The 13,910-nt window shown below is 45.0% G+C and overlaps 1 protein-coding gene across 5 annotated transcripts in view; it reads right to left on the bottom strand.

Moving 5' to 3' along the window:
• LOC106574237 (integrin beta-6) overlaps positions 1-10,102 on the bottom strand; it is a 16,483-nt gene extending 6,381 nt beyond the window's left edge. The window contains exons 1-11 of one of the 5 annotated variants that reach the window (XM_014149958.2): positions 9,876-10,102; positions 6,483-6,558; positions 5,913-5,992; positions 5,229-5,427; positions 3,968-4,214; positions 3,295-3,460; positions 2,916-3,077; positions 2,534-2,629; positions 2,137-2,226; positions 629-763; positions 58-475 (exon numbers count right to left, since the gene is read on the bottom strand). In XM_014149958.2, coding sequence (XP_014005433.1) covers positions 58-475; positions 629-763; positions 2,137-2,226; positions 2,534-2,629; positions 2,916-3,077; positions 3,295-3,460; positions 3,968-4,214; positions 5,229-5,427; positions 5,913-5,992; positions 6,483-6,540 — 1,651 coding nt within the window. In that variant the 5' untranslated portion in view covers positions 6,541-6,558; positions 9,876-10,102. Of the gene's footprint in view, positions 1-57; positions 476-628; positions 764-2,136; positions 2,227-2,533; positions 2,630-2,915; positions 3,078-3,294; positions 3,461-3,967; positions 4,215-5,228; positions 5,428-5,912; positions 5,993-6,482; positions 6,832-9,875 lie in introns of those variants that run through there. The other 4 variants (XM_014149957.2, XM_045697623.1, XM_045697622.1 and 1 more) reach the window with 4 other exon arrangements.
• Positions 10,103-13,910: the final 3,808 nt, after the last annotated feature.

Here is a 13,910-nt window from a genome sequence, read left to right as displayed (position 1 = left end):
AGAGGTGAAACCACAACGCTCGTCATGAGAGTCCGTGTTTCGACCGGGCGTACACACCTCCACAGAGCAACCCTCGGAACCTCACACACGAGAAGTCGTCGCACTCGCAGTAGGCCCCGTAGACGCGTCCGAAACTAGACGGGTGACACACACACTGGCCGCAGTAACACTCCCCTTGCCCGCTACAGGACTCCGGAGCGCCACTGGCCTTGCAGTTACTGCTCTGGACGCTCTCCTCCGTACACTCACACTTGGAACCCATGTACCCTGGATCACACAGGCAGGAGCCACACTCCAGAGATCCCCGGCCCAGGCTACAGTGGCTGCTGTTGGGCTCGGGGGTCTGGTGACAGGCACAGGAGCACAGGGACTCCAGGTCTATCTCCAGGGGGTCCTGAAAGCCCACCGGTTTGATGAGGAAACGCTGGGGACCGTCGAGACACTCTGAGAGTTCTACCGTCACGTTGAAGGAGACCTGGGAATCACAGAGATTGAAGGGTGGATGTTAGAGCATACATGCATTGAGGTGGCTGTATAGTCAGTTGGAAACTTGTTACGACAATATGAAACTATAGGAATGTTGTTCTTTAACATCACCGACCAACTGATGAGCAAAACAGGAACAAACCGTGTCTCCAGCTTTGACGTTGGAGCATCGTTTCTGTCCAGGTAGTACCGTCCCATCCTGACAGATCGCTGTGAAGGAGATCTGTAGATCCTCTGTGTCTCCTAGTACCTCCAGCTCTATCTCAGACCGCAGCTCCTGGAAACACAAAGGGAACCTATAACGGGGCCACGGTCAGGTCCTAGACCTCGTGAGGGAAGAGTTCAGGTAAGTGTTTTTTTGTACTTTATTCAATGCTGTATTTTACCTCACACTCAATGGATTATGCTGTTTCTTTAGTGTGGGGGGGGGTGTAATAGGAGTGTGTGTGTGTGCGTGTGTGCGTGCGTGCGTGCGTGTGGGTGTGTGTGCGTGTGCGTGTGTGTGTGTGTGTGTGTGTGTGTGCGTGTGTGTGTGTCTGCGTATGTGTGAAAGAGAGAAAAGGAACCATTATAATCTTCTGCAACCACTGACTTATCACACACTTTTTAAGTCTACAGTATGCTCCAACACTGCTGAGGTTTACTCAGCTGGGCCTAGTCATTCCTAGTCTTCCACTATATTGGTAAGTCCCTTTCTCTGAGTGGTTTGAGTCATGATCCCAGTAACCTCCCAGGTATTCCGTCAAGCTCCCAGGTATCCCAGGTGTTAGTAGCCAATCACCACAGGCTATAGTGAGGTAGATATGACTCCAATATAACTCTTTCTCTGAGTGAGCACAGTGTTGACAGAGTACTTGACATTTTTATCCTTTCAGTTCCTTCAGGCCTTTGGGGAAGATGTGGTCTGTGTGATGCTTGAGAGAAACAGCTTGAGCTGAGACACTGTGTACACACGCACAGTGTACTATGAGGAGCACTAAATCAATATCTAGCTATCACAAAAATAAGCTACATCGGTAATGTGGCTAACCTCTTAATAGCTTACACATAAAGTATGTCCTGTACATTTGTTATTATGCTAGATGCTAGATGCTAAGTGCTTTGCCATTAGCTCGGTGTTGAATAAAGCTCTCAGTGAAGCCCCTTGGCATAACTAGCGGAGCCAGACGTGACTTGGCTATGGTAGGCTCTTCAGGAAGTGTCTGATGAAGTGATTAGAAGCTGTGGGTCTGCTCTCGTCCCCCTCAACGCACACGCACGCACACACCACTCGCGCATACCCTCGTGCATACACTCACGCACACACACACTGCCTGTAGGCCTGAAGCCAATAGGGATTAGACTGTAGGGAGGAACACAGAGCCACGATAGAGGATCAAACAGCAGGGGCGAGTACAGACCTGCTGACAGCATACCGAGGTGCAGAGAGGAGAGGAAGAGAGGGGGGAAGGAACGGGGAGACAGGGATGAGAGAGAGGAGGGAGAGGGGTGGTGGGGAGAGGAGGGAGAGAGAAGAGATAAACAGATAGGAGATATCTAACCCGAGGGACCGAGACAGAGGTCACACCGTCCGTGTACTCGGCAAGTCTCAATAGTCCTGCTAACTAACAAACACACTGTACACCCACAGTGACAGAATCGTATTCTCACTTTATACGCTGTCACAATCAGTTCCAGGATGTTCCTTGAATCTGATTCCAGAACCCCCACCGTGGCACCAGGTATGAAATCTGCATAGTTCTGTGATAAAACACACAACAGACACACGGTTACTGTTCATGTAGGTCGGTCGACCAGTCACAGCCACGTCATAAGGAAATAAGTTCTACCGAAAACATGAAGAAGAGAGCGCTTGTTCCAACACGTCCACTGAGAGCACTTAGCAAATCAAATATGCTAACCTCACCGATACACAGAGATACATTTTCCTTCTCCATTTCATAACCGGCTTGCCGCATACCTCGTGTCAACCCGGTGTTTTCTAACAGGTAAGCGTCATGTTGCTGTTGGGAAAAGGACAATTTGAGGGAGAAGGAGACGTTCTCACCTCGTAGTTGTGTTTCTGATTTTCCGTCACAGCGAATATAAGCAGGATATTGTTCTCCACCAGTTTATCCATCAGCTGTCCCAGAGTTGGGTATTCCTGGATGGACAAAGCCAGTATTTTAAAACCTCAGGCGATCGTATTTCATCCCAATGAATGAAACAATGACATGTATTTCTAAAGCCCTTTTCACATCAACAGTAATAAAAAGTGATTTACAGTCACCCGGCCTAGACCCCAAAGAGCCAGTAGTCTTTACAGTAAAGGGACACTCCTTCACCATGGATAGGAATGAATGCCATGTTAGTATCATAAACAGTGAATCCTTGTACAACAACCCCAGTCATAGAAATAATAAATGAATCTGATGTGACTGTCCCCTTACCAGATGGGCAGCCATAGAGTATTCATTGTTGCTGTCCAGATGGCACTCCCCGTCGTTAGGGACGACGATGCCTGACATCTTGCTGTCCATCCCAAAGTGAGAGTCTGCGTCGCTCACAAACACCAACAGACGCATGGAGTCATTCCTCCAGCCTATCTTGTCCTAACAGGGAGAGATGAGAGATTATTATACCGCAATAATACAATAGTCCATTGTCAAAGCACACCCGAAGTTCCCTTGAAAAATAAAGCTATTCTATTCTATTCCCTTATATTCTATTCTGCAGTATTATTTTCTATTCAGCTCTTTTCTCTTCTGTTAAAATACCATCTTTGGGGACAAATCAAATCAAACCTGAACCCCAGACTCTTTCACTTACTCCACAGACAGCAGCCTGCATAATGGCATCGAAGCCACACTCGGGCAGGTCGATGTTGGCAGACACACGCTGGTTGGTGATGATATTGTTGAACTTCTCTGTGCTGCTGGTGAGGGGTAGGACGTGTTTGTATCCAAACGTCGGCAGACAGCTCTCATCCACACTCCTGCATGGGAATACCATAGAGAAACATAGCGTATTACATCTATGACCAGGGTTCCCACTCTAAGACAAATTCAAAACAACAGAACTTTCCATGACTTTCCATGTCTACAGATAAGACTTTGGCAGGCAAATATTTCCATCACCGTTTAACTAACGAATTATTACTAGATATTACTATTACTTACAACAAGTAAGCTTGTTATAAACATACTCAAAAACACTGTGTCGTTTACTAAGCTCTTTTAGTGAGAAAATCTGTCTCTTCCACAGAAAGATGGTCCTTTGTAGCTTAGTCGGTAGAGTTTGGCACTTGTAACCCCAGGGTAGTGGGTTTTGATTCCTGGTACCACCCACACATATTCACGCATGACCATAAGTCGCTTTGGATTGAAGTGTCCGCTAAATAGCATATATTATATTATTATATAAAGAAAGTGCTCTTCATTTGTACTTCAACCATAGAGGATGTGGTTTTCATTTAATTTCTCACGACCACACTGTACCCTACCTACAAGGGTTCTCCAGCTCTCCAGGAGTGATCTTAATGAACGGGAGGACTGGTTTCTCAACGAAGGACCCAAATCCAAGTCTGAATTTACTGGTGAGCTTTGCCATCTCCTTGGACAGGGTGGAGCCCAAGTCTTTAATCATCTCCAGGTCGTCAATCATGGAGGCTGAGAGGTCCATCAGGTAGTAGATGTCTACAGGGTAGTCCTCTGTCTGCTGCACGCTGATCTGGAAGGTCACCTCACTGCCTGAAAGAAAAAAATACGAAATCGAACAGAGTGTTTTCTGTCTCTCTCTCCGGGCTCCGGTCAGTTCAAGGTCTGACCATGCTAGGGAGAAATTCGATTCATATTATTATCTTTACGTGACAAATGATGTGAAAATATAAATTAAACATCCTTCGTTCATCAAAAAGAGTTTCTAAATCAACTTCAAATCAATAGCTGTATAAATAATGGACACGGCGACTGCCCCAGGTCTCCATCAGTAACTGTATAAATAATGGACACGGCGACTGCCCCAGGTCTCCATCAGTAACTGTATAAATAATGGACACGGCGACTGCCCCAGGTCTCCATCAGTAACTGTATAAATAATGGACACGGCGACTGCCCCAGGTCTCCATCAGTAACTGTATAAATAATGGACACGGCGACTGCCCCAGGTCTCCATCAGTAACTGTATAAATAATGGACACGGCGACTGCCCCAGGTCTCCATCAGTAACTGTATAAATAATGGACACGGCGACTGCCCCAGGTCTCCATCAGTAACTGTATAAATAATGGACACGGCGACTGCCCCAGGTCTCCATCAGTAACTGTATAAATAATGGACACGGCGACTGCCCCAGGTCTCCATCAGTAACTGTATAAATAATGGACACGGCGACTGCCCCAGGTCTCCATCAGTAACTGTATAAATAATGGACACGGCGACTGCCCCAGGTCTCCATCAGTAACTGTATAAATAATGGACACGGCGACTGCCCCAGGTCTCCATCAGTAACTGTATAAATAATGGACACGGCGACTGCCCCAGGTCTCCATCAGTAACTGTATAAATAATGGACACGGCGACTGCCCCAGGTCTCCATCAGTAACTGTATAAATAATGGACACGGCGACTGCCCCAGGTCTCCATCAGTAACTGTATAAATAATGGACACGGCGACTGCCCCAGGTCTCCATCAGTAACTGTATAAATAATGGACACGGCGACTGCCCCAGGTCTCCATCAGTAACTGTATAAATGAAGGTTTACCAGTTCTGAGTTTGAGGGCCATCTTCTGTGGGGATATCTGTGTGATGTTGGTAATTCCTGTCTTCTTCCCGAGAGGCTGGTCCCGGAGGACCTCGGAGTTGGTCACTGGGAATTCTACCTGGTCCTGGGGACAGCCTCTCTCTTGGAGGACGTACGGCGTGTCACATCGCTCACTGATTAAAAACGAGTCTGTGAAATTCTGAGAGGTTAAAAACACCACAAGGTTTTACTCCCACGTTACAGCCAATCTGACACAGAGACTCTAACATATTTTACTGGTGTTTCGTCAGTCAATAGGCAGTGATTTTATTCGGCCCCCAAAGTTCTGTGCAAAATATATATATATATTTTTTTAGACATATATACATTTCGTTCTTGGACATAAAAGACTGTACAATCAGCAGAAAATGACGTCAACGTTATTTTTATTCAGGAACTCTGTTCCCTAGTATTCCCACGCATAAATAAATAGAGAGGCCTATGTGATCGTATCCCAATGTAATTCAAGTTTGAAATTCTTCTGTTTTTGTCAAATATTTTTATCTGTTTGCAATTCTTACGGTCAATTTGCAGTGCACAAATTATTTATAACTATAATGCGCCCCCCCCCCACTATCCGCTCAAGTAAACATCGGCCCACGGCTGAATGTAATTGGGTTCCCCTGCCCTAGACGTAGAGCCTACCTCTTGTGTGCACCATGCACAGTGGGGACCAAGCTGGAGACACTCGTCACAAGTCACTGCACTGCCAACCGAACATGTTCCTACATGGACACCACACGGGGAATATAGAATATAGAATATAGAAGTGGTCAGCGTGGTTGGCCCTGTCTAGCACTGGTTACACGTTCTCACGGCACTGCTACCTGGCATGTAATACTTTTGTATATCAGTATATGAGTGATTGTTAAGCGCCTCTGTCTTTGTGATGCGCCTGGTTAATTTGCGCATGAATAACTAGAGCAAATGCTAGGTTATGTTATCATGATAAGTCACAATAATAATTGTGGGTGGGTGGGGTTGGGGGGGGTTATAAATAAATATTTGTATATATAAACCACTGGATCAAATAAAGTAATTGAAATGTAATCAATACATTGCATTCATGTATGACGTGGAATATTTACCTCTATAAAAGTACAATAAAGCTATTAGAATCTTGGGGAAAATCTGGATATACTGCAGTTACATGTAACCTTGAAAGGAGAAGTTATTTAATTAATCAAAGTCATTCGATCCGGTCGCTAGTCTTACCCTCCACGTTGTTGATCCAATGCCGAAGAATCAGGACCAGAAGTACAGCAATCCCCATTGGTCCTCGCGGTAACTGCTATAGGGATATGAAAGAACAACAAAACATTCTCTGGAAACTCTCATATGTACAGTAAAATTAACAAAACAAATAGGTATTTCCAGCCTTAGTGAGCTTCTCTTGGTATCACTCTCTAGGGTAAACGACAAGAGAATGCGCCGTCTTTCTTACCTGGCAGGAAAGACGTTGAGTGCCTGCGTGGTTCAGACATTCTTACCTGCCAAGCCTTTTATGTTCACTTCCGTACAGGTGAGAACATAAACGGAACGGGACTACAGAGAGTGAGTGAGAAGTGAGTGTGCGGGAATGAGCTACGAGTGGCCAGACAACAGCTACATTGAACTGGGTTTTATTTCAATGGAAGATTATTTGATAATCGAAATATAACAGAAATGAACTTGTATTTTTACATATCTTTTTTTTTAAATCAATATAATATGTTAGCCTGCAATCTTAAATTGTTAGAACAAATATTGAAGTGCAGGTTATGGGATAAATGATCAAATCCATGTAACTATTTTTACACACAAATGAATAACTCTGAAATAGTGTTTCAAACGTTCACCAATATTTCATGAATGTAGTAATAACATGTTTCATTCTGCCTTTCTAAAGAAGCCTGTTATGTGTCAATTTACACACCTTACAAATACTATGGCCTTCGTAACTGCATCAATACTCATATTTAAAGTTTCAACACTAGCCTATATATTTTGCAGTGAATCAGAGGCCCTGTTATGTGGACTGATCGTTCTTCATTTTAAATCGGCCATGACAGGACCTCTGATTCACTGCAAAATATATAGGCTAGTGTTGAAACTTTGAATATGAGTATTGACGCAGATACGAAGGCCATAGTATTTGTAAGGTGTGTAAATTGACTTGTATGGGTAATTCACTTGTATTAATGCCTTATGACCTATAATGGCAACCTGATAAATACCTAGGCCACAAGCCCTATTCCCTAGTGATCACAAATTAATATTATATTTGCCATTTAGCAGACACTTCTATACAAAGCGACTTATAGTCATGCGTGCATACATTTTACATATGGGCGGCTCCAGCGGGAATCGTACACACCACCTTTGGCATTTCGAGCGCCATGCTCTACCGACTGAGCCACACAGGACCAAATAAACTCCAGCAAGTCAAATCCCAGTGGTTGTAAAACGTCATAGTTTCGAACTTCCAGAATATGCAACAGAACACTTACCCATAGTTCAGTGGGTCATGACTGCCTGTCTGTCAATGTGTTGCAATATATGTTTAATCGTGTCTTCACTGCCCTGTCCTTGAAATGTATTATATCGTTGCACACATTGTCTTGTTTGTAGCATTTTTGCACTATAACACGTCTCCATCGACTGTTGTTTGTTGGCTTTCACTTCATACTCTATTCTATGTTGTATTTACCCATAAAGCAGTGTGACCTGATCCATTCTGGAGCTGTGCATAAAAGGGGGTGTAGGGCAACGTGATAACCATTGTTTATAGGGACAACCAACTGTCCAGAGGTGCCACACCATAAGTCATTACCCCTGAATTACCCAGATGAGATACTGCAACTGAAATAAAAGATGTTAATATTTAACATGACAAACCCCTCGGAAATGTACATATCTCAAGGGTTCATTTCGATTTAATGATTAACAGTAGGGACAAAAACTACATCTCGGGCTCTTTTGAAAAGTAGTCTATTGCTCAATACAAAAATCCTCAGAAAGTAATGTGTGTGTGTGCGTGCGTGCGTGCGTGTATGTAACCTGTGAGTGAATAGGCGGTGAATGTGTGTGTGCGTAGCACATGGAGTGTGTGTCTTAACAGGCGGTGTGTGTAGGTGGTGAACAATTGACAGCTGCAGTGTGGATTTCTCAGCTTGTCTGTTCCAGACGGAATATCCTACTAAAGCAGCATCACACCCCTCCGAATCGCAGTAAGCCCCTCATCTGTTACTCCAAACCCCCTCCTCTCCTTCTCTGTTACTATCCCCCTCTCCTCTGCTCCCTTCTCCACTTCTCCTCTCATATTTACTCATCTCTCCAAATGGTTCTTCCATGATAATCTCTCCTATAGTCCACTCGTCTTTTCTCCAGTCTTCAGCCTCCGCCATCCTTTCTCCATCCTTTCTCCTCTCCTCCTCCACCCCCAGAGGCACCCAGCTGTCTGTCATTCCCACTGTCATCCCATCTCAGCTGATGGATGGAGTCACAGCGGAATGACAGCACTTGTCCTCTGCCACTTTGCAGCTCCCTCCATTCTTTATCTGACTAGAGGACAAACATATGTACTGTTTTGCCACCGCTGTTCAGAGAAAGCACACAGGCCACCCATAAAAATCTTTAAAACATACACACTTGTGACCTTTTAAAATATGATCTGTTGCTGTCTGACAACTAAGACATCCATTCATTCATTACATTATCTAACCTAATTGTACTACCTAATCCACTCAGGTCATTCATTAAATTGTCCTACTTAATTGTCCTACTTTACCAGCTTAGATGTCCATTCTTCTATTAAATTGTCCTACCTAACCAGCCCAAATCATCATTATTTCATTAAATTGTCCTACCTAACCAGCCCAGATCATCATTATTTCATTAAATTATCCTACCTAACCAGCCTAGATAATCATTATTTCATTAAATGATCCTACCTAACCAGCCTAGATAATCATTATTTCATTAAATGATCCTACCTAACCAGCCTAGATAATCATTATTTCATTAAATTATCCTACCTAACCAGCCTAGATAATCATTATTTCATTAAATGATCCTACCTAACCAGCCTAGATAATCATTATTTCATTAAATTATCCTACCTAACTAGCCCAGATACTCATTCTTTCATTCAAAGTGTCCTACCTAACCAGCCCTGTGTCCCAAAAAAGTGTACACCAGTATGTCAATAAACCCTTAGCCAATCTTTGGGTCAGATGATCATGTCTAACCATACAGTGAGAAATAGAAAAAGCTTATTTTCATATTCAATGTTGCTTTCCCAAGGTTTCATTCCCACCATCCGTCCCATTGTGAGGGAGGAAGACTCTCCCACACAAAACCTGCCAGCATTCCTAACTAGACTCCTACCTCTACTCCCGTTGTTGAGACATGAACATGATATTGGCTTTGTCAAGTTTAGGGATTCCCAAGAAACTGAATCCTAGTCATCCCTTACAATGAGATGCCTGCTCCGGATTGTACACAGTGCTGTGTGATATGATATCACAGATATATCAGTGTGTGTGTGTGTGTGTGTGTGTGTGCCGGGCAGGCCGTGTCAATACACAATACATTACAACGGTCGGCACTGCAATGAGACCAACTCACCTACAGGGGCCTCCTCTAGTACCATGCTGTCCTGTCAAAGGGGCACTGCGTCCTCGTCACCGCCTAAAAAATGAGGGGAGAGGAATCAGGGAGACACCGCCACTGCCGCCGGCCCTCAAAACATCCAGTTCCGACTGCAGCCCCGGGCAGGAGTAACTAAAAACCTACAGTAACAGACAGCTTTATGAAGCATGACGCTGCCTGTCCCTCTCACCCTCCCCACTGCCCATGCTCCCAGGCTGATGGGGGTGGAGGGGTGCTGATGACTGATGGCAGCAACTGCTGGTGGGTCTGAGACATACGAATAACAGCCGCCTTCATTGGAGAGGGATGGTAGCAGAGTGGCAGTGATCCAGATTGACTGACAGGCCAAATGTGCCAGTGTTGCCCTCTCTTGGTTGAGGCAGTAGGTTACAGCCCCCTGTGGGGAACTTGTGTCAAGATGTAAAGCACAAATATTTAGGGCATGTGTGCGTGTTTGTTGTTTATGTCGCTGTCTTGTGTTTGGAAGTGAACATCAAGCCCAGAGAGTTAATTGAATCAAGTGCAGAGGAAGGTCAGAGATGAAAGGAGTGACACTGTATTAATGTTGTCTCCTCCCTACGGTGGTATGATTGGAATGTGTGTGCGTGTGTGTGTGTGTGTGTGTGTGTGTGTGTGTGTGTGTGTGTGTGTGTGTGTGTGTGTGTTGCATAAAAGAGATACGGAGAGAGAGAGAGAGAGAGGGAGAGGGAGGAGGTAGACAAGGTGACAGACATACATTGTAGGAATGAGACTCAAACTGCACATTCAGGCAAGGCATCATTCCCAGAAGTCAATATGGTAACGATTCTGGTTCAAAATGGCTACCAGGCTAATCAGGCGGACTCTTTGCCATGTGGTACAGTTACCCTCTACTACCGTAGTGTAAAACGCATTAGTCACTTTTTACATTGCCATTGTAAAATGTATCCATAGGCTATACTGTAACCCCATAAAGATATGTGCCAGAAATATTTATTTAAAGGTCAATCAGCCCCTTTCCTATGAAATACCATTGAACAGAAATGAGTGAATGAATCAAGACACTAGATACCACAGACCCTCTCACTGTCTGCACCCCCGATGTCTGCACAGGCACCCCCAATCTGACCTTGGCCCTAATTTAGGGAATAGCGCCATGTGTCCCTTCAGCTGTGGAGAATTAGACATCAGAAAGAGCGAGAGAAAGGAGAGCGAGAGAGAGAGAGCGAGAAGGGGGGTGGGGGGTGAGACAGAGAGAGAGAGTGCTAATCCTCCATCATTTGCTCCTTATGTTCATAGGGCCGATTTTCTTGCGTGGCGTGGGGGGGGGGAGGGGGCATATGCCTGGCATTACAGTCTGGCTGGGTGGTGTCCGGCGCGTATGTGTGTGTGGTAATGGGGGATCTTTCTCCCCAGTTCTTTTTCATCCCTTTACTGGTAAGATATATGGGACATGGTGCCTTTGTGTCTATGGCATCAGCTCAAGTAAGCCGCAGGCTTTAACAGAGAAGCCCCATAAAAGAGACTGATATTACAAACGATACATTACAACAAACCCCCTGGATGCTAGAAACAGTGTGAAAAAGAGCAAGGTTAGCGTCATGGATATATACTGTATACTCACGTTTATATACGTCACTGGTTAGCAAGTACATTGATACATCAAGTTCTTATCAAGACAGTGCTAACGATGACTTAAAGTGGAATCTGAAAATATATATTATTCTATTTATATGATTTTGGACATCCACTAGGTCTACTTACTGATCTGAATGCATAGCCCCCTCTGCTGTTGATTGAAGGTACTTAAGGTAAATCAAATCACATTTTATTGGTCACATATTTAGCAGACATTATTGCGGGTGTAGCGAAATGCAGTGCGGTAGTATCTAACAATTCACAACAGTACACACAAATCTCAATGTAAAATAATGGAATTGAGAAATATATAAATATTAGGACAAGCAATGTTGGAGTGGCATTGACTAGAATACAGTAGAATACAGTATATAAACTCAGCAAAAAAAGAAACGTCCTCTCACTGTCAACTGCGTTTATTTTCAGCAAACTTAACATGTGTAAATATGTGTATGAACATAACAAGATTCAACAACTGAGACATAAACTGAACAAGTTCCACAGACATGGAATAATGTGTCCCTGAACAAAGGGGGGGGGGGTCAAAATCAAAAATAACAGTCAGTATCTGGTGTGGCCACCAGCTGCATTAAGTACTGCAGTGCTGCAGTGCATCTCCTTCTCATGGACTGCACCAGATTTGCCAGTTCTTGCTGTGAGATTTTACCCCACTCTTCCACCAAGGCACCTTGCAAGACATTTCTGGGGGGAATGGCCCTAGCCCTCACCCTCCGATCCAACAGGTCCCAGACATGCTCAATGGGATTGAGATCCGGGCTCTTCGCTGGCCATGGCAGAACACTGACATTTCTGTCTTGCAGGAAATCATGCACAGAATGAGCAGCATGGCTGGTGGCATTGTCATGCTGGAGGGTCATGTCAGGATGAGCCTGCAGGAAGGGTACCACATGAGGGAGGAGGATGTCTTCCCTGTAACGCACAGCGTTCAGATTGCCTGCAATGACAACAAGCTCAGTCCGATGATGCTGTGACATACCGCCACAGAACATAGCGGATCCTCCACCTCCAAATCGATCCCGCTCCAGAGTACAGGCCTCGGTGTAACGCTCATTACTTCAACGATAAACGCGAATCCGACCATCACCCCTGGTGAGACAAAACCGCGACTCGTCAGTGAAGAGCCCTTTTTGCCAGTCCTGTCTGGTCCAGCGACGGTGGATTTGTGCCCATAGGCGACGATGTTGCCGGTGATGTCTGGTGAGGACCTGCCTTACAACAGGCCTACAAGCCCTCAGTCCAGCCTCTCTCAGCCTATTGCTGACAGTCTGAGCACTGATGGAGGGATTGTGCGTTCCTGGTGTAACTCAGCAGTTTTGTTGCCATCCTGTACCTGTCCAGCAGGTGTGATGTTAGAATGTACCAATCCTGTGCAGGTGTTGTTACACGTGGTCTGCCACTGTGAGGACGATCAGCTGTCCGTCCTGTCTCCCTGTAGCGCTGTCTTAGGCATCTCACAGTACGGACATTGCAATTTATTGCCCTGGCCACATCTGCAGTCCTCATGCCTCCTTGCAGCATGGAAAGGCATGTTCACGCAGATGAGCAGGGCCCCTGGGCATCTTTCTTTTGGTGTTTTTCAGAGTCAGTAGAAAGGCCTCTTTAGTGTCCTAAGTTTTCCTAACTGTGACCTTAATTGCCTACCGTCTGTAAGCTGTTAGTGTCTTAACGATCGCCCCACAGGTGCATATTCATTAATTGTTTATGGTTCATTGAACAAACATGGGAAACAGTGTGTAAACCCTTTACAATGAAGATCTGTGAAGTCATTTGGATTTTTACGAATTATCTTTGCAAGACAGGGTCCTGAAAAAGGAACGTTTATTTTTTGCTGAGTTTACATATGAAATGTGTAAAACATTATGTAAACATTATTAAAGTGGCCAGTGTTCCATTATTAAAGTGACCAGTGATTCCATGTCTATGTACATAGGGCAGCAGCCTCTAAAGTGCAGGATTGAGTAACCGGGTGGTAGCCGGCTAGTGACAGTGACTAATTTCAGGGCAGGGTACTGGGCGGAGACCGGCGAGTGATGAATATTTAATAGTCTGATGACCTTGAGATAGAAGCTGTTTTTCAGTGTCTCGGTCCAAGCTTTAATGCACCTGTACTGACCTCGCCTTCTGGATGATAGCGGGGTCAACAGGCCGTGGCTCAGGTGATTGATGTCCTGGAGGGCAGGCAGTGTGCCCCCGGTGATGTGTTGTGCAGACTGCACCACCCTCTGGAGAGCCCTGTGGTTGCGGGTGGTGCAGTTGCCATACCAGGCGGTGATAAAGCCTGAGAGGATGCTCTCAATAGTGCATCTGTAGAAATTTGTGAGGGTCTTAGGGGCCAAGTCAAATTTCTTCATTCTCCTGAGGTTGAAGAGGTGC

This window comes from Salmo salar, chromosome ssa16, assembly GCF_905237065.1.
Source record: "Salmo salar chromosome ssa16, Ssal_v3.1, whole genome shotgun sequence".
In the NCBI taxonomy this organism is placed as follows: Eukaryota; Metazoa; Chordata; class Actinopteri; order Salmoniformes; family Salmonidae; genus Salmo; species Salmo salar.
Note: the sequence above shows the minus strand (reverse complement) of the source record. Positions and strands in the feature narration are given on the sequence as shown.